At 39.6% G+C, this 20,483-nt stretch overlaps 2 protein-coding genes and 1 long non-coding RNA gene across 9 annotated transcripts in view; 2 read left to right on the forward strand and 1 right to left on the reverse strand.

Annotated features, from left to right (window-relative positions):
* kmt2cb (lysine (K)-specific methyltransferase 2Cb) overlaps positions 1-19,185 on the reverse strand; it is an 86,987-nt gene extending 67,802 nt beyond the window's left edge. For 6 of the 7 annotated variants that reach the window (XM_046050990.1, XM_046050986.1, XM_046050988.1 and 3 more), the window contains exon 1: positions 18,926-19,185. In XM_046050990.1, coding sequence (XP_045906946.1) covers positions 18,926-18,993 — 68 coding nt within the window. In that variant the 5' untranslated portion in view covers positions 18,994-19,185. Of the gene's footprint in view, positions 1-18,455 lie in introns of all 7 variants that reach the window. The other variant, XM_046050987.1, reaches the window with a different exon arrangement.
* On the forward strand, positions 85-7,873 carry LOC123971921 (macrophage mannose receptor 1-like). The gene is made up of 7 exons (XM_046051006.1): positions 85-303; positions 596-761; positions 1,345-1,509; positions 1,612-1,728; positions 6,558-6,716; positions 6,927-6,953; positions 7,051-7,873. Exons 1-7 carry the CDS (start codon positions 166-168, stop codon positions 7,311-7,313), a joined length of 1,035 nt encoding a protein of 344 aa, XP_045906962.1. The 5' UTR covers positions 85-165; the 3' UTR covers positions 7,314-7,873.
* The window catches only part of LOC123971924, a 49,435-nt gene continuing 47,210 nt past the window's right edge, over positions 18,259-20,483 (forward strand). Inside the window, exon 1 of the long non-coding RNA XR_006825333.1 lies at positions 18,259-18,395. This is a non-coding gene — a long non-coding RNA (uncharacterized LOC123971924). The remainder of the gene's footprint in view (positions 18,396-20,483) is intronic.

A 20,483-nucleotide genomic window follows, 5' to 3' on the forward strand; every position in this document is an offset into this window, starting at 1 on the left:
TCAGAAAAGTGGAAAAGAATAGTAACTGTTAAGTATCAATAGAGCGCCTGAAATTTGTCAAATTTCTCTCCCTGAACAGACGCCTCTCTCCCAGACTCCCCTGAACCAACAACTACAGACTATGTCAAAATATTTAACGACTCTATCAAGTTTGTTACTAAACAAATGACCTGGCAGGAAGCAAAGAAGCACTGTGAGGGGGATGGTGCCAAACTGGCTAACCTGCGAAATGAGTGGACACGGGTCTATGTTGAGCTAATGGCGATAAAAGCTCCTCTGTGGATTGGAGTGAACAAAATGGAGGTACAGGGCAAACTCACTCAGCAAACACGACTAACCCTTGTTTGTAACTTGAAACATTTGCTGACTCCTGTAAATCCATGACATGTAGTATAACATCCTGATTAACAATAACGTACTTGTGTAGATCAATTAGATCCGCAAGAGCTAAAAATTACAAAAGAAAACATGTAACTTTTCAACAATGTGGGAGACTAGCTAATTGTTAGACTTTTTTGTTCAGTTCATAATGGAAATAATGACAATATTTTAAATTAATGATGCTGAATGCAGTTTGATTAATTGTTGCTTTCAGACCTCCAGATATTTCAGATATATTGATGGCTGGCCTATCACCCAAAGCAACTGGGATGCTTTAGAACCAAGAATGAACCAACCCTGTGTGTTTGTGAATGCAGAGGGAAAATGGAAGACTGCTGACTGCAATCAGAACATGACCAGCGTTTGTATGAAGTCTACAGGTAGGGCTCACATACATTTTAAAAAGGGCTGGACGATTAATTGAACATTAATCGAAACCAAAATTCATAGCCTCTAACCAACGTAAGTTTACCACATCTGTTATTTTGGTTATGTGTGTTCATGTACTTTCGCCTTAAAAACATGATACCCATATGATGTCACATTACTACTGTTCAGTCCTGCTCAGCTTCCAGACTGGAGTCTGAAGCACAGAGAGACGTTAGCTTGCGCTAACCGCCTTCACTTTCCAGCAATTGGAGAAACAACAGACAGACTTTAATTAATGGACACACTGTGACCTACACTGCACATTTACTGCCAGACTGACAACTTTCTCGCTCGCTTTCACCGTTACTTTCTACCGCTTGCTCTCTCACTACGCACACACACTGCAGCGCTCTTAAAAACTCTGCTCTTTTTAACAGCAGCTGACACGTAGATGTCCTTTGATGAATGAGGAGAAGAAGCTAGAAAAGTGTTAAATGTTAGCATGCTCACACAGATAAGCGTTTTACGATGGATGGATGGACTACACAGTACATTCGTTGATCCCATTGTCATCAGTGTCTCTCACATCCACAGATGTGCCACCAACAGTGCCAAGTGATTTCCCTGGAACTTGCCCTGACGACCCAGATTCACCCAGATGGCAGCGTAACAGCTGGTTACCATTTAAGGGTCATTGTTACCTCTTTCTCACAGAAAGGGTTGAGTGGCCAGATGCATCTGCTAACTGTGTCAGACATGGTAAGGATTTTGAATGGATGATCTGATACATATTCTTCATCACTAAGCTTTAATTAAGTACCTACTGTTCTCTATGTGTTTATTTCTTTGTTGTTTATGAAGGTGGAACTCTTGCCAGCATTGAAGATCCTTTTGAGCAAGCCTTCATTAAAAACGGTATCGACAGATACAAAGACGTGCACAACTCTTTCTGGATTGGCTTGTATAAAACTCACAAAGGTAAAGTCACATTGTCTACTCTTTCATGAAAACAAACATTGAGCTACACGACACAAGGAAAATGATCTTTGTAAAACAGAAGCTCTGAAACAAAGAGGTCACAAACTTAGCTTAATTATTTATTCCTGCTGAATAAAGACCTGAAACAGGCAGAGAAAATACATTTGATCACAACAAAAGAAGAAATTGATATTGATATTAATTTTTTCCTCGAAATTAGGAGCACCACCTAAAGATTTGCTTGTCCACCCAAGGCTTTAGGTCCTTGAGTATAGCCTGAGAATTACACGAATTTCTGGTAATTCATTAGTTGTTACTGGTTCAGTTATTCTGAAATCGTAAACTCTAGTCAATCAGTCAATCTCAAATCCGAGGGTGAGTTCTATGTATAGGGACTGTAGATTCTTAATAACACACACACAACATCACTGTGCTCAAGGTGAATTTATTAACTAACAAAAGAGAGTACAATAGTGGGTAAATGTGGTAATATTACAGGGACAACAGTCAATATGACAACCAGGAGGTAATGAACAGGGTAGCCTATGTAAGGCTCGATTTGAATTTCAGTTTATATTGTAGAGGGAGAGAATTCTACGAGGGAACGAATGACCGAAATTAGGTTGCAGATTTAGTTTGACTAATCTAGAGGTTTATTAACTGTGGATGGAGCCAACTAGAGAACACCAACGAGTCACAGAGTGTGGTTTGTTTTGCCCTACCGTTGCCGCAGGTCGTGTAGCAAGGCTCGACTGTCGGTTGGCTTGTGGAGTTGGTTCTGGCCCGACCCCAGTTGCATTTTCGAGTTGAGTTAGAAACCGGTGGATTTGTTCCGGAGTCCTTTGTGGGAAGCGCTTGCAGCAACGGGCCGTCAGCCCAGGCTTTCACTCTGATCTCAGTTCGTTTGGTGTCGCTATAGCGGAGCCCACTCAGGGTTCTGTCGTCAGAGCCGTGGTTTCATTCATTCAAGGCTATAAATGAAGGCTTCTGAATTTCTGGTCCAAAGTTAGTTGTTCAAAACGATCGGATGAGGTTGCAACAACAAAATCAAATAAACTCACACATTCGCCGTAGGTTCGCGAGACCCCAGGAATATAGGCTATTTAATGTTGCTGAGATTGAACAGGTCTGGGGAAAGTTTCACCCAGGCAGCTCCAAACAAAAATCAAAAATCAAATCTCCCGCTAACAAAATTGGGATTCAGGGTCGTAGCTTTCTCAGCTCGTCTGAAGAAAATTTAAGTACGAAACGAAAAAAGATCGGAATTTCAAAGAGTAAAGGAAGTTAAGAGAGCGTATATGTTTAGTTTGAAGAGAGTTTTTAGAAGAGAAGAGCAGAGAGAGAGGTTTTTTTTTTTTAGAAGAGCAGAGAGAGACAAAAGACAACAAGGCCCTTTTATTTGACTCCATTAGGTGGTGGTGACATCAGTTTGGGAGTGGGTCTCAGGAGAAGTCACCCCAAAGGTGTTAACTTTCTTTTGGGATAAAGAAATATACGTTGCACGTATTTCCCTTTAATCTCTCTCTCCACAATATCGACATTTGGAAAAATACTCGGTTCTAAACATTCGGATAAAGACAATTAAAACGAGGCTAAACACAATGGAAAAAGGTTATAATGGTTATATAAACGTAACAAAGCTTAATTACATGTCCTCAGTATACTTGCTGGTTACTGGTTTTAACTCAAGAGACAATTTAGAGGTAAGCGTGGCAGCAAAATTTCGTTTATGCAATTACATGGTGATAGGTAGGCCTACTTAGCGATCATTGTCAGTGTAAGCCGAGTTTTAAACACTTGTGTGCTATACCTTTCCTGTCCCCTTGGTGGCACTCGGGTCACACGAGAAAACAGTAGACATTCCACTTGTGAGATTTACCACTTTAACTGAGAGGCTGGTGATACACACAGGCATATCAAAGGATATTTTAGTAGGAAATTGTATATGAAACATTTAACTAAAGCATTAGTTAATCCTGAACAGACAGTGATTACTAGGAGTAACTGGGAATGAATTAAGACAAAACAGAAAGAGGTTAGGGAACTCTTCAAGATTACTTTCTTATGGGTCTGCTAGTTTTCAAACATCACTAAAAGTATAACAACGGGGTCATTACTTACTAAACTCAGAGGCAAACGCCACTGAAAGGGGCAAATTCTATAGAAGGGTTCAGTCCCTACATAACCACCAATCACTGCTCTCCCCGTAGAAGGACACTGACCCTCTGTCCTGCTGCTACAGTGCTATTTTGAACTGTTATGAGTCAAATGCACAAGCACTGGACACTACACACGCCACACAGCCTCTCGAGCGGGTTTTGAGCCGATGGGGTTCTCCCGGAGTACTTTGGCTGGCTGGTGGTTGCGGAAAAACTCTCTAGGGCGTTGACCTGGCTTTGTTCAAAAGTAAAACATTAATGTTGCATACAGGGCACACAAAATCTAAACCTGAACGAGAAATGTTGTTAAGGCAAATATTTTCATATTCATAATGGTAAACTGCAGGGACGTACCTCTTGCTATACAAAACATTCATATATTACACTTCAGATAAGTTGGAAAGAGTAATACAATATTGTACACAAGTAAAAGTACTGTTACTTTAAAAGACATTTTACTATTTTATTGAAGTATGTGTAATATGTACCTACATAAAAGTAAAGTGTAGGTAAGTTAAAATGAAAATGTTTAAATGAGTTAGCAGTATGGAAAAATTATAATATATGATACTACTGTTACATGTTACTGTTAAATATCATCTTTAGGCTACAAAATAAATTGCATTAAATGTCAGCTTACATGCTAGTGGAACAACATAGCAACATGAGCACTGATGTCCAAATGAAAAATAAATAACTTTTCTATAGACGGCACTTTGCAGCCTGTGAATACAACTGATTATCAATTATATACAACCACCTTCCTGAGTAGCCTTACTAAAATTAAGTAGACAAGAGGACACAACTCAGACAAACACAGAATAAAGAACTGACAGTAAAATATACAACCTTTTTAGTGTGTGTGTGTGTATGTATGTATATGTGTATATATATGTATATATATATATACCGCATAAATTAAATAGACTGACACTAGTTGAATCGACAGTAGAATAAAATATCACCACGGAAGGAAACATGGCACTGGAGACAAAATAAAAAGTTACAACTGCTACAGACACGCTTAACGCAAAGGAGAGACTGCACAGTTTTTGCACAACGTGTAGCACACACACAACGCTATGTTGATGCAGTAGTTTTGACAATCTCATTAGAAGAGTGAGTTTGGCAAAAATACATTTGATCAACAAAAAATGAGGAAAGAACATATACAGCTTTTTTTCCCACATAGGGCTGGTGCTAGAGAGATTGAAAGCTGTAGTTGGTAACTATTGAACATCCAATGCAAAACTCTCCGCATCTCTCTCTGCTGCTCTGCGACTCCGCTAAGCTCCACCCACCAAACCCACAAGAAGGAGTTGGTTGCCCTGTGAAACCACATTCCACGTAGGACAAGCTCTTCTTGGTGAGAGTCTAGCCAAGATGTAAGGCCAGTTTTTACCAGTTGTGGGTCACAAGCGTGGGGACGCCGCAAAAACTGTAACATTTTATTTGGATCATCTCTCAAATCGAGAAAAAGATTGCGTTGGGCACTTGCGATCCATAAACGGCACATGCTGCCGTATTTCCGCCGTTAAAACCCGCCAGGTCCCTGCCGCCGCTCGACTGCGGTAATGTTTACGTTTAACTTGTAGGGAATCACTCACCTAACACAGCCCAGACTTGTCTCCTCGTCGATTAGTGAATCCGAAAGCACAATAACCATCCTGCATTTTGGCAACACAAAAATAACAAACTCAAAGTAACAGTGTATCACTTGCTTCCATGTTGGCAAACAGTAGAAAATATTGTCTTTTTTGCCCTCCAAGGGAGCGATGGGACGTCACATGAAAACTATGAATTGGCCTTCACCCAGAACATTCCACAGTGAATTTTTTGAATTTGCATCTGGGGTGAATGTAAACAGCAGCAAACAGATGATAATATGAAAGTTTCATCTTCACAATAAACCGTCTGACATTTGGGAAACAGAGTCACTTCCTTTCACCTTGCCGGAGTCTTGTGCTGACAGCTCAGAACATGGACCACCTGCCAAGGGCTTGATCCGGAATGTTAATGGGGCAGGTCTCTGCAACGATGTGGGCACAACAGCCTCTGAATATCGTTGCTTGGTCAACATGCGTCCCATTTTGTTCAGACCGGATTTAGGAGCAGAATCAAGTCCAAGCTGGGCCAGCATGGCTCCTCTCCTGGCTCTCTTTCCTCTCCCCTGAGCACTCACCAGATCGTGGTCTGCTGCTCTTTAATCGAAAAACCCTGTCTTCATCTTCCAATGACTGTATTTATGTATGTATTTATAGGTAATACGTGTTGGCAATAAAGACAGAAAAGGCAGATAAAAAAACAAAAGTGTATCTTTCAGACTTTGATTTTCTATTTCTAGCTTCAGCAGGCAACAAAAAACAAAAGAAAAACCTGGTGGTGAACATAGTGGAGCATTAAGCAACCAAAGAGTAATATATTTCCCTTCAGTTTGGTTAGGATTAAAACAGAGTAAAAAGGATACTGAATATTGGATTTGCATCATGTAACTGTTGCTGTTACAGTGATAATATGTCAACGTTTGAAATGTTACACTAAGATATTTTGAAAACTTCAGTGTTGCAAAATCTTGTTTCCGTTTACAATGAAAGAAAAGATATTGAGTATTAAATTGGTACAAAAGGAAACTCCGGAGAAAATAAATACTGAAATTGTTTTTGTATCCAGGCATGTGGATGTGGTTGGATAAAACCGCCATGGACTACACTAACTGGGGTGAAGGTCAATATTCTAGCAACAGTTATGGAGCAATTCAAATTGCAGATGGAAGATGGTCGACAGGTAGACCTTGGTATGACAGACCATATATTTGCAAAACCTCCAAAGGTGAGACCATCATACTTATTAGGAATAACTTGAATTTAAGTATTTTTATTTTTTTTTTTTTTTTACAATAATAAGGAATGTGTAACACACATACTGTTAAAGCTCACAAATTAAATAAAGAATATATAAATAAATGAGTTTAATGTCAGTGAAACAATACAGAAATCATACACTTTTTGCAAAGTTTTTTGATCATGCTTATCTTTCTAGTATTACATCCTGCACCACCAACAATTGGTAAGTTACATCTCTTTATCTTTTTTATGTGAATCATAATTATATTATATATTATGTATTTCTTCTGACTCATCATCTACATGTTGAATCTGTACAGTAAGTCCTGGGGTGCATCATCAAAGCCGTGGACGCATCATTTTGGCAGTTTCCCTGGTCATTGCTGCGATTGCCGTAGGCCTGGTCATCGTCTTATTTCTCTTCAAGAAGTCCGGCCGCCGCTTACCTATCCCTGAAAAATTAACAACCTTTGACAACCCACTCTTCTTCAACAATGAGAGGTCGCAGCCTGATCTTGTCGACACCAGTAAACTGGTAGCAAATGCAGAGGAAGAGACCCCTGGCCCTGTTAAAACTGTGTGATATAACACCAACAGAATCTACTGATCCACAGTATAGGCAGAGGGTTGATGGCACTCATTTGCATGACTAAGAATTCAATTTTCTCTAAACTACTGCTGTATACCTGCTAGGATTGTGAAATGTTTACTAGACAAGGCAAAGAAATGTTTTCCTGCTGGATCATAGTAAGACAGACAGTAACCACTGCATTTTATCAGCCATAAAGGTATTTTAGATTACATTGTGTGTGGAAATCCTGGTGAAGATATGTCTTACAGCTGAGAAGTAAAACAGTTGTATTAAAAGACACTGTAAATGGCAATCCATGAATCTACACTGAATGTTATGTTTGACTTTTTCCTTAACTTTTACAGAGAAAGCTCAAAGGGTTTATTCTTGGCTTTACTTAGCTTAGATTTCAAGTTTTTTTGTTTTCATTTTGTAGAGTGTTTACAATTTCAGTTAATCACTTCTCAGACACAAATATTGTACTTTTATATTTTTCCCTTCAATCTGCTGGTGGTTGTTGTTACTGCTTATTCTTCAAGGTTTTACATAAAAAATAAACACTGAACATTGAATCATCTTTTGAATTCATAATAAATTTTAAAATGTTTACAGAGAACCAATAAAATAACATGGAGAAACAGGATAAGGACAACGCTATTAGAGGAAGACATCTAAGATCTACCAAGAGTCCCAGTTAAAACAATTCACTTTTCTTCTTGATGCTAGCTTGTGTTTAACAGATTAGGCTGAGAATTTAAAACTGCATCAATTGATTGAAAAACAGTTGAACACACAATATAATCACCATATAAAGTTATCATGGAGAGTCATTTTGGTGAACTATTTTCATAATATAAGAGATGGTAACATAAGTTAATGAAGCAAAGAGACTTAGCACTGAAGGCAACTCTTAAATCCGGACTACCACACGACAGGAGAAAATTCCAAGAATTGCGAAACAAAGTAGTAAAAGAACTAAGGCAGGCTAAAGCTGATTACTTCATTAAATTAATCAATGACTCTAAGGAAAATAGTAAATTAATTTGGGAAAATATTAATAACATTACAAAGAAGGAGCGTAAATCCGTTCAAAATTGGGTAATAAACGAACAATCAAAAGTGATAGAAGATAAAAGAAAAACAGCTACGATCTTTAATTCATTCTTTGTAGATTCAGTACAACGTCTGGCCAAGAATTTTGGTCTAAGACCAAGAGTACTTGAATCGGCAAATAATAGTTTTCGCAATCAAAAATGTCTCAGAATATACAGTAATGAAAACACTTGATTGTTTGAAAGGGTCCAAGTCTAAGGATGTTTTTGATTTTGATGTAAAATTCTTAAAAAATTATAAATTAATACTATGTAAGCCTTTAACTCATCTGATAAACTTGTCAGTAACAAACTCCTATTTTCCCTCATCCTGGAAGGCTGTAGTAGTGACCCCAATCTTAAAATCAGGTGATAGAACACACAATTAATACCATGACCTGGATGGAATCCTATTTGAATAACAGAAAACAATGCACAAGAGTGGGTGATAAGTGTTCCTCATTTTCTAACCTTATTTAAGGGGTCCCTCAGGGGTCTATTTTAGACCTCTTTACCTCTTTTATTCAGTTTATATATAAATGACCTCCCTCAAGCATGTCCAGATGTTAACATCCAAATGTATGCTGATGACACTGTGATTTTTACTCATGCAAGATCTAAAGAACACGCTGCAGCCAAACTGACAGCTTCAATGAGTAAGGTGTCGGATTGGCTGGCAAATTCATGTCTGACCCTTAATCTAAGTAAAACAGTTTGCATGTATTTTACAGCAAGGATTAATAATTTTGTTAATCCTGATATTTTAATTAACGGTGAAGTCATTACATCTGTGGCACGTTAAATATTTAGGCATTATAATTTACACAAATTTGACCTTCAAAAAACAAGCTAGTAAGGTCATCAAGACTGTTAAATTTAATTTGAACAATTTTAAGATTGAGTTTGAGTATCAGACATCATTTGTCAATGTCTGCTGCAAAACTATTGTACACACAATGATTTTTCCCCATTTGTCTTACTGTATAACAACCTGGTCACAGGCAGGTGTGACCACGCTCAAGCCTATGTATTCACTTTACAAACACATTTTAAAAGTACTAGACAAAAAACCTAAGGATTATCATCATTGTAACATTCTGAAAAAATATAATTTTCTCAATTTTGATAATTTCTTATTTTATTCGGACGCATGTTTAATGTTTAAAGTTATTCATGATCTTGCACCCCCTCCTCTTAGAGGATGCATAGCATTTTCTGCCAGTGCCAGTGCCAGTAGAACTAGAGCATCAACTAGGGGTGATTTGGTACCGCATTTTAGAAAGTCAACCTTTGGTCAATCCGCCTTCTCTGTTAAAGTAGTGGGGAAGTGGAATTCAATACCCACAAACATTAGAAACTCAGGAAGTTTTGCAGTATTTAAAGCCAGCCTCAAAATTTGGCTAAAATCAGCACAAGAGTGTCATCATTAATGATTGCATTGTATTTTCTATATTCTGTATTTGGTGTATATATCAAACCGTTTCTATCAATTGAATTGATGGATAATATGTATTTTTGTAAATGTATGTAGTGTATTTGTTGTTTAGTGGTTGCTTTGTGTCTTTTGTTTTTGTTTTGTACCTGCCCAGGGACAAAGGATGCAAATTAGCTGTTAGCTAGCTCTGGTGCAATTGTTGGTGCGCTGTCCCTGTCAAATAAACAGTTAAAAAAAAAATAAAAGAAGAAATGGTTTCCAAACAAGCTGCCATGTTGATCCAGTTTAAAATCCAGGAGCAGACGAGTGAAAGCGTTCCTCCAGTCAGGTGCCAGGAGTGTTTGTGCGGGTATGGGAGAGCAGCCTTTGTTGGTCAGTAGTTATGGAATAGAAATTGATGCTGTGTCAGGATATCCAATCTTTTATGATACTTCTCTGCATTCATAAAAGAATAACACGCAAAAGAACTCAGCTTGGAGAGACATTGTTAAGATTGTTGGTGTTTCCGATGGGTTGAAAAGATTATATCTAACGTGACACCGCCTATAGTGGCACGCCTTATCAAGGGTTCAATGCTTGGAATCGGCGTGACCCCACGCTGAGAAGACCAAAAACATTCACAGAAATGTTATGACTAACTGGCAGGGAATCCCAGCCCTTTAACCTCTGTGGGGTCGTTATAAAGGTGATGGATACCACTAGGTTCATTAGTGTTTCTGGTTGTTGTAATGATAATGTCGTTGTGGTCGTTTGAGTTGAGTGAAGCCTCAAATCTGAACGATCATCGTTGGCACTGTCACATGATGCCATATGTTAGCAAGCAAGTCCAGGTGCCCTTGATTTTAACCTTGCTTGGATAACTATGACCTGTATTGATTGAGAATCTCCACAGATGTATATGTTTGCATGAAAAACCACCAATGCATGTATACTTATCCTCAGTATCAATCTGTATAGCATGTTAGGCTTATTTCCTTTTATAAATGATTTCTTGTCAGAGGTACACTTCACGTGCAGCAATAAGTAGCTAACTATGAACAGGACTACTCAAAGTTGAGAGTGATCAAAAGTTCACTCACTCACAGATTTTGTCATGGTCACATAGCTGGTATTGTCCTGTCGATTGGTTGCTGAACCCTGGGAAGTCAGGTGTTGTCTGGTGGAAGAAAGCACAAATGCAAGAGCATCATGCTACAGAATAGAAACTCTTTTGTTAAAACTGTGATAGACAATAAGTAATAGCCCTCCTCCCTTAAGTATTTTGGTTTAGTTTATGTATGTGTTTACCCTAAATGAACTGAAAGCAACGGCAAGCTGTGAACAGTCACTGTCTTTTTGCGGGGCACCAGAGGACGCAAAAATAAGGATCAAGATGGCGCCGCTGTGTTTGGCTCACCGACATTGTCCCATCCAGGATAGTGAAGGAAGTTTTTAATAGCGCCATTGGGTCGAGTCTACTCACGTTAATTAATTCTTGTCTTAGTCTAGGTTGTGTCCCAGCTGCATTTAAACATGCTGTGGTCAGGCCCCTACTTAAGAAACCAAATCTTGACCCTTTAGTGTTATCTAATTTTAGACCAGATTCTCATCTGCCTTTTCTGTCAAAGGTCTTGGAAAAGTTGTTTTTATACAGCTACAAGCCTTTATGCAGAAAAATTCTGTGCTTGAAAAATTTCAATCTGGTTTTAGATCATGTCATAGTACTGAGTCTGTAATGCTCAGAGTACACAATGACATTGCCTTGTCTGTGGATGCCAGGAATCCTGCTGTTTTAGTGCTTTTGGACCTCACGGCGGCATTTGATACAGTGGACCATGCAGTTCACCTCTCTCACCTTGAGCATGATGTAGGCATTCGTGGTTTGGCTCTTCAATGGTTTAGCTCCTATTTGGCAAATAGGAGCTTCTCTGTTATGATTGGTGAATGCTCTTCGTCAGCTGCTCCTCTTTCTTGTGGGGTACCCCAGGGTTCAATTCTTGGCCCAATCTTGTTTTCTTTATATATGTTGCCATTAGGGAGTATTATAGGAAAGCACAACCTGTCCTTTCACTGTTATGCCGATGATTTGCAGATTTATTTGCCTTTAAAACCGAATGTTAGTGTCGCACTAGACTCCCTACTTAGTTGTATTAATGATATTAAGTTGTGGTTGTCACAAAATTTTCTTAATTTAAACAAAGCAAAAACTGAGTGTATCATCTTCAGTAACACAAATGGTTCAGCAGTGAATTTGGGGGCTCTGGCTCCATACCTTAAGCCTGCTGTCAGAAATGTGGGGGTTACTTTTGATTGCAACATGAAATTTGACATGCAAATCAGTAATGTTGTCAAAATGAGTTTTTTCCAGCTTCGTCTTCTATCTAAAGTTAAGCCTTTTCTTAAAAGGCATGACCTAGAAAAAGTGATTCATGCCTTTATTTAGTTCGAGGTTGGATTAATGCAGAGGTCACTAATAGGCGGACCGCGGTCCGGATCCGGACCCAGCCGCCGTCCTCTCCGGACCGCCGACCTACAGCACATTTATTATTGAGACTTACTACCTCGTGACGGAGCGTTTCTATTTTAACCCGCGCAGCTTTTCTAGCATTTACTGTACTGGTAAGGAGGACCAGGAAACTCACAGACCAATCGCATGTGCTCCAATCGTCTCATGTGACGCTGCTCAGCCAATCAAATCTGTGCATACCGATGCTTGCGAGTCGAGTCCGCGAGATTCACCAGAGACGTTTTGGAAACTCACGCGAATTGAGGGGACGAAAGGGAAAAGAGATTTCACATGACTTTTAATCAAGAATGTACAGATTTTTACATGTACATTCCTCCCACGGGCAGTTCAAAACCAGAATATCTCATAGATCTCCAATATGCTAGCTGGAGCTCACGTTTCTCACTGAACAACAGAAAGTAGGAAAGTGGTAGCTCTGTAAGAGGAAATGAAAGAGAAGAGGAGGCATTACAGCTGTTCATTTGTGTGTTTATTATAAAATTGGTTAAGACTACACTTCATCACTTCAAGCTTCACTTTTTATTAAATTTTTTCTAAAAATTAGGCACTTTAATTTAGTTTACTTAAATTTAGAATTTATTATTTGAATAGTTATTATTTATTATCCTTCCAGTTTGATGTGAAAACTGACTGAAATATTATTTGATTTGACAGTCCGTTGTTGACTAAAAACATGTGTTGATACAACTATAGGTTATAGTACTGAATGATAACGCAAGTTCGTCGTTTTGATGTTCCGGACCTTTGCTTCAGGAAATTTTCTCTAACTGGACCTCTTTGAAATCTAATTGAATACCCCTGGTGTAGAACTTGAATATTGGCAGTTTTACCAAAGTTGATGGCGAATTGAAAATGTGCTCAAAAGTTTTTGGGGTTGAGAAGCTACATAAGTGCCCGCGAGGTTAGCAGTGCCAGCCGGCCGGTGCCAGTCCCGCCCACAGAGCGCCCTGGTCCCAGTTACTCAGACCACTGCAACAGCAACAACAGAGGAAATGCAGTGTTTCCTGTTCGTTCATTTATTTGTGGCGGCCCACCACAATATCAACACTGACTGCCACATACTGATTTTAGTTGTTTGTTTTTACTATTTAAAATCTTAGTTGATTGCAGATCAGCACTGTAGCACATTCGCGCAGCACATCCTCTCGCTCGTCTCTTTCTCGCTCTCTCTCATAAACACTGCAGCCCAAATTTGTCCAACACAACGCTGGCAATGTCGGAGACCCATGTTTAAAAGTTATTAGTAATGAGTAATGGTTTAAACTACACCAAGGAACATCAGGCTCGTGATGTAGTCTACAGAACATTCTCCACTCAGTTATCGCCTAAAACCTATAAGCACTTTGGAAAAATAAACTACAGAAGTAGTATGAAAGGGGACTGTTGCTTTATTGTTCTAAATAGACATTACATTTAGTGTACAGTCGTAGTTATAGTACTTGCTCTTATTTTATATAGTTTCAAAGCAAAAATCTTCGTTAAACAGTTAAAAGTTTGTATAAATCTATGAATTCTAGTATATAGTCTTCTTCCCTGGTTTCCCCCCTGGCGTCCATACTGGTGTTCATTCTGAATAGTACACCTCGTTCACTTAATGGGAACGTGAGCTAGTTAGGCTGTGTGTTGGAGATCAGTGATTCACTTGAAAGATATTTAATTATTTAAATGGTTTAATTAGGGTTAGGGGGTGACAAAAATAATCGTGACTAGTTGCATTTCTCCAAAAGTTGATTCTGTTTCAGCTTTTCACCGGTTGCTGCGTTTTCTTCCAGCATCCCCTGCGGTTTCCACTGCAGCAGTCTAAATGCACTACCCACATTCAAATGAATGCGAGGAGTGGCATTTTCGCTGCAACGCATGATTTGGTGTGAATACAGCCTTAGACGTTTACTGTGCTGCAGGAAAGTGATGCAGCACAAGTGTTTTGCCTAGAGCTCAACTGCTGCAGGAAAAAAAGTTGTATGAATAAAGATTCACAGATTTGTGTTTTTTGGTCTGAGAGTACTGAAATGCTTATTTCACAGCAGTACCATGCATCTAATGTAGAGAGCGATGGGTGACTGCTGCTTCTGTTGTGCTGCTTTCATTACGTGGCCAAAATAGACAATGACCGAGTTAACAAGTGGTTGGTGAAGTTATCCAAGCATCAAGCAAGCTAATGACCAGATATTTTTCTTAGCAGTTGGTGAGAAAACTATAGCTATAGAAGAGAACAAGACGCTGAATTTACATTCCTCACATGGTCAGTAACATCCAATGGGATGCTCATGTTGGTTTGTATGTGCTGGACATTTAACAGTTTGCTAACACAACAGTTAAAGGGTAACAATTTTTCAACCAGGACCCTATTTTCCCATGTTGTGTGTCTAAGTGACAAATTGGGACATTTTTTGAAGATGGTCTTTGGTAGACCAGAGGTGTAAAATTATATGTTTTTGTCAATGGAGTCTGGTGGCTTTGAACAGACATAAAGTGGCTGATTCTGCTTAAACAAAAACAGATCCTACTCTTTTAAAATAATATAATATATAATATAATTATATATATATAAAAAAAATAAATAAATAGCATCGGCATCTCTTTAGGGATCCTTTCCATAAAGTTGTCAGATCTGAGTGTCAGTGGCAAAAACAAGCTCTTTAGTGGATGTACTTTGATGGTGCACAACTGCCCACAAGGATTACGTTGGCTGCCCTGTTTCACTCCTGCAGACTGCTGTGCGCTCGCTCAATACTGGACCAATTTTAAAAATGTGGTATTATACTCCTTTTCAGGTTCATAATTTTATTTAGGGGTTGTACCATAACAGGTTTACATTTTTTCATTTTCAAAAAACACCATATTTTTGTCATACTGCACATTGCTGCAGCTCCTCTTTTCACCCTGTGTGTTGAAGTGTTAGCTATGGAGTGATTCATCTTGCCTCTACATGATCTTTGTTGGGAGCAGCACATGTGCAGTTCTTAGTTAAGGACTACTAACCAATCAAAAGCAGAGTAGGGCGGGCTCTGAGAAGCTGGTAAACACAGCTTCGGTTCAGCTGTTTATGTTCCCCAGCTTAGCAACATGGACTGGAAAAAGAGTTTGAGTGGTGAGTTATTCATTTTCATCCATAAACTTATAACTGAGCTCCGTCTCTACATCACAGTAACATCTTTATGTCCATTGACTGCCTGGAGGGTAGCTAGTGTTTGGAAGGGAGAGGACAGGCAGCATGCGGACGTCTTGTCACAGTGTGCTGTTGCTTTTTCCAACGGTGTTTTTGAGGGTGTGTCAGACTAGCCGCACATTATGAGGCGTGTTTTCTTGTGATTCACAAGAAAGCGGAAGAAAAGGCTGGACTACAAACAAGCGGTTTTCAAGCAGCTTAGAGCAGTATTTTCTGTGGGAGATGGGAACTCTTTGGGGTGGACTTTAGGCTTTTTCCCTTTGCAAACCTATTACATGCACAAAAAAGACATAACTCAATAAAGGAGAGGGAAAAAGCCAAAAAGCAATACTACCTCTTTAAACTGCACTTCAATTGTTTAATAAGACCATAATACTGTATATCACAACTGTGTTTCAGTGAGTTTATTTTGGAATCTCAAAATTAGCTGAATGTGGTTTTAAAATTAAAATAGCTGATTAAGATTATGAAGCTTAACATGTACAGTAAACTTTCAATAGTGAAAAACTTAATTTCTGGTCCCTGATGTCTAATGCGTGATTGTTAGGGGTTTAACAGTACAGGACTGTTTCAGTACAGGACTTTCAAAACGGTGCACATGTGCACCAAATGCAATCTTTAACCTCATATATTAGGCTTGTTTTGTGTGTGGAAAACTCCGAAATAAATTCCGTGTTTCCACACGGACACATTAAGTGTCGGACCAAATATCCACCTTGCGGCGCTACAGCGCTACATAAGGAGCCGCTTTAGCCCAGCATCTCACCAATTAGTGACTTAAGCATCACGGCCAGTGCAGAGAAGCCAGAGCTTGAAGACCCTCCCTTATTGTTAAGGTCTTCTGTTCGGGAACCCTTCGGTTTCCAGTGAAATACAACAACAGACAAGTTGATAAGATGAAAGCAGTGGGCCGACATTTTTCAGTAGTGATCAGATATGTTTCTGGCAACACGTCAAACTTGCTAACCCACTCATGGTATCACACGAAGGAGAACGTTACTGCAACAAAAGTTCATAAACCAGCAGCAATTTAATCTTTGCATTTTTTCACCCCCCTAACTGTACCAAAAATAAACCGAACCGTGACTTCAAGACCGAGGTACATACCGAAACATAATTTTTGTGTACCGTTACACCCCTAATGATTGTACATTAACATGAAAGGTTTTATGGTTAATGGAGTCCTGTTATCATGCAGTAATGCCTTATGATACATGTGCAAATATCATTAAACCCTAGTTATCAGCTAGGTTAGCTGGGTTGCAATAACTATGCTCCCATAAATGTAAAATGATTAGAATAGATGAGAATAAAGCTAAAATCGAACACATTTTTCAGATGTTTACTGAAACTTAGGTTTACATCAAGGGCAATCCAAGTACTTGATCAACCTCACTACTACTCCTTACAGCAGATGTACCATGTTTTCACTCACCTGTAATATTTTTATGGTTCCTCTTTAAAAAACAGTTGATGCAAAAATCAGTACAACCCACTTGCTAGCTTGTGTTTCTGTACCAAAATGCAATTACCTCAGACTACATTATGACTAATCTTAAGGATGAGTCATGAGAAAGTCAACATTGTTATTTTTCATTTTCGATAAAGCAGTAAAAACGGTTTATGAAACCTGGTGGGCCATAAATTAAAGAGGCATTTTGTATCAGCAAACCAAAAGAGGTCTGTGCTGTTAGATATTGTGGAACTAACACCATATTTTGCTGCAGGTCTGTGGCAATTCTCTCTTTCACTTATGTCTATATCGGCCTCCACCAGCCTCCAGGCTCTGTGGACAGATGGTGGTCCAATAACACCAAACTTCACGAGAAAAATTAGTCATTAAAATGGTTAGACTGTCAGTACTATTATTCCGAGATGATGAATCTTAGCTGAAGTCCTAACAGAGAATAAACAGGGGGTTAAACTGTTCCCAAAAAGTGGTGATGTAACAAAAATTAGTTGGATATGGACAACCAGGAAAGCCTCAACAGAAAGTGGTGAGAATAACGTTGATTATTAGGGCATCTGAGGTTATGATCCGTGACTACCGGGCAGTCACGACCACCACGGGCACAATTGGAGACATGCTAACGTTAGCTTTTGTTAACTCAAGCTTGGGCACAAAGCAGTTGCATAAAGCTAACGATAGCTAGCCTGTTGTGTTCAACTATGTCGCCTTTTCTTTGGCGACAAGAACAGACAAAAGTAACATTGACATAGTCTAGTTTAAATGTGACAGAAAATGCAGACAGAAGTGACTCCACCGTTCATATTTAGCTGGAATTATGAGAATGGATTCGGCGTTGAAAGTCATTAGCCAGTGAGACAACTTTGAAAGAGGTTCACGTAGCAAACAGGTTACCTACGGCTGCAGTTAGTTGGCCAACTCATCGCACTAGCTTGTAACTAGCGCATACGCCAACACAACGAGCATTAATGCTCCATCCTTTTGTTGTCCCACAGCCAATATTAAATATTATTGTCTAGGGACGACGGTAAACTTAAATTCGCTGTCCGTTAGACTGGATGCAGGGCAACGATGAGCATTTGTGTACCCAACACACACAAAGGCTCGGTCTATTCAATGAAACGGAACTGTTCCGGGGAACTACAATGCAACACAAAAAGTGAAAATGATACGTTATACAATGACGTAAGCCCTGGTTTCTGCTTTTCGTTGCAAACTAACGATAGTTGTGTGTGAATGTCGATCGTATATATTGATTAGGCCGTGACCATATAACGTTACCCATGTATTTGTGATTATAAAACACCCATGAACCGTTCTACTGAATGTTCCGTTGAATAGTCTGAGTCATGAAAGCCAAGGCGGCGACAAACCCCCAACATCAGACTGGAGGTGGATAACGTCGGCTCAGCTTTCCTTCACAAGGTGATTATAAAACAATTCTAGCTCGCATGAAAAACAATTTAACATCTCACGGTGGCTTACCTTCCAGCCCTATGGATAGCGAATTATCCTCTTCATGTCCAAAATACTGGGGGGATGAAACGTCGCACTTTTATCACCCAGCTAGCTAGCAAGCTAATTGAGCTAGCTAGCCTCTTTCCAATGAAGCAACACTGCAGTTCTCAAAAATGCATAACGCATATCATTATATTCCAACGTTGCAATGTTATTCCCAACTTTGCCCATTTGATGGAAAGACAGATGTAAATCCAACAGAAACCCGCTTTAGTGGCACACGCATTTAGTGGTGGGGGGGGGATCACTTTCCTTTCTCCAATGACAGCTGTCGTCGCACGAGTTCGGGTTATATAGCTAGTTGGTGTTAGCCACCCAAGTCTACGGCCAACAATTTTACCATTAACGTATAAACAAATCAAAGCCAAAGTCCATGCGGCTACAAAAGTAAACAATCCGTAAATGAAACTTTAAATGTGAATCCTCAGCGAACGTACAGCGACGCGCAAAGCAAATGTTGGGTGCCGACAGCTTGGTTGGCAACTGGTTCTATTTTCTTCAGCATCGACAAGCTGCGGGACCAAGCGGCCAGTTAGGAGACTCTCGCAGCCAGCCAGCCTGCCACGCAGTAACAACCGCCTCCCAGGACATGTAAAAACAAACGTTAGCTTGCCAAAAACAACATCCCACCTGCCACAGTGGCCGAATTGTGAGATTACTATGAAATATGACTAAATTAAGTTGAAGATGACGCCTCGGTGTACTCTATAACGGTGGCCATATCTAATGATAAGTGGCACCGAAGCACAGCCCCTCCAGGCTCCTCAAAAAATAGATCCACCTCCCCCTACCACAACTACGGCACATAAATCCTTCAAAAACGGCATGGCCCGTCGATAAAGACATGTTTCGTGAGTGTGGCAAATGTTTAATAACAACGACAAGAGGACGCGATAAAAAGACAACGCAAACCATTTAACAATTTCTTCAAAATACTCTATGACCCTGCGGAAGGATATGGGCATTTAGTAAATAAAATAATGGCTAGGGAGATCTCAAAAAGATGGAGCCTGGATTAGAGCCGGGTTGGAGGGGGGCTTTCAAGCTTTGGTGCTACAGCTCATGCGAATCTTCGCCAGCAGCAGCAGCTGTAGTGACTCCAACAGTCATCAGCCTTCTCCAGAGCAGGGTGAAACACAAAGATGGATTAACTTTAATACGCCAGTGTGGTGTTTCAGGGCTCGCCCAGATGGCATCCATTCAGATAGACCACGACCAAATGGATCTCCACTGGCCACTCCATGACAACGTCCCCCTTTCCTGCTTTCTTTTTTTCTGTCTCTCACGCACACGTACGTACACTGATGCAGGCATTGCGTTTGGTGTTTGGTGGTAGAGGTAGCCTGTAAATTGGCAGACATACTGTACATGCAAGGGTTAAATTTTGGAAAAGCCCTTAGGGGTCGGCTTCCAGCAGCTTCACATAATATGTAAAAGAGCCAGTGGGTCTTACGTATGTACGTGCATTTAGTTTTTAGTTGTTTTTTTTTTTTTTGCCGCTTGTAGTTTCAACTTACTGAGTTTCTTCGAGTGAAGCCCCTAGAAAATTTACTGAAAATCAACACAGCCCTTTTCCTTTTAATGGTAAACCTTGGCACCTCTTTCCTAGACTATGAGCCCCCCCTGCAGGCTAATACAACACAAGACACACCAAAATGTCGATAATTTATTATTATTTTTTCGTTAATATGAATAATTTGGAGACAATTCAAACACACGAAATAGCAGTATACCGATGAGTGACAAATTAAAGGGAAACACTGAATACATTTGTGCAGAAACATAACAAATGCAGATGCTTCAGATGCTTCCACAAATGTCAAGATATGTCGCTGTTTTGATAAGAATGCAAATTCTTAACCCAAATGGGAGATTTTGAAGCTATGTGTTTGACAGTGATCACCACCGGCATCAAATCATCAAGGCTGTGAATCTTTTTGGAATAATGGTAAGCTATTCACTCCTTCCATACAGTTACAGAAACAATGTATGCGC

Source organism: Micropterus dolomieu, linkage group LG06 (assembly GCF_021292245.1).
Source record: "Micropterus dolomieu isolate WLL.071019.BEF.003 ecotype Adirondacks linkage group LG06, ASM2129224v1, whole genome shotgun sequence".
Taxonomy (NCBI): domain Eukaryota; kingdom Metazoa; phylum Chordata; class Actinopteri; order Centrarchiformes; family Centrarchidae; genus Micropterus; species Micropterus dolomieu.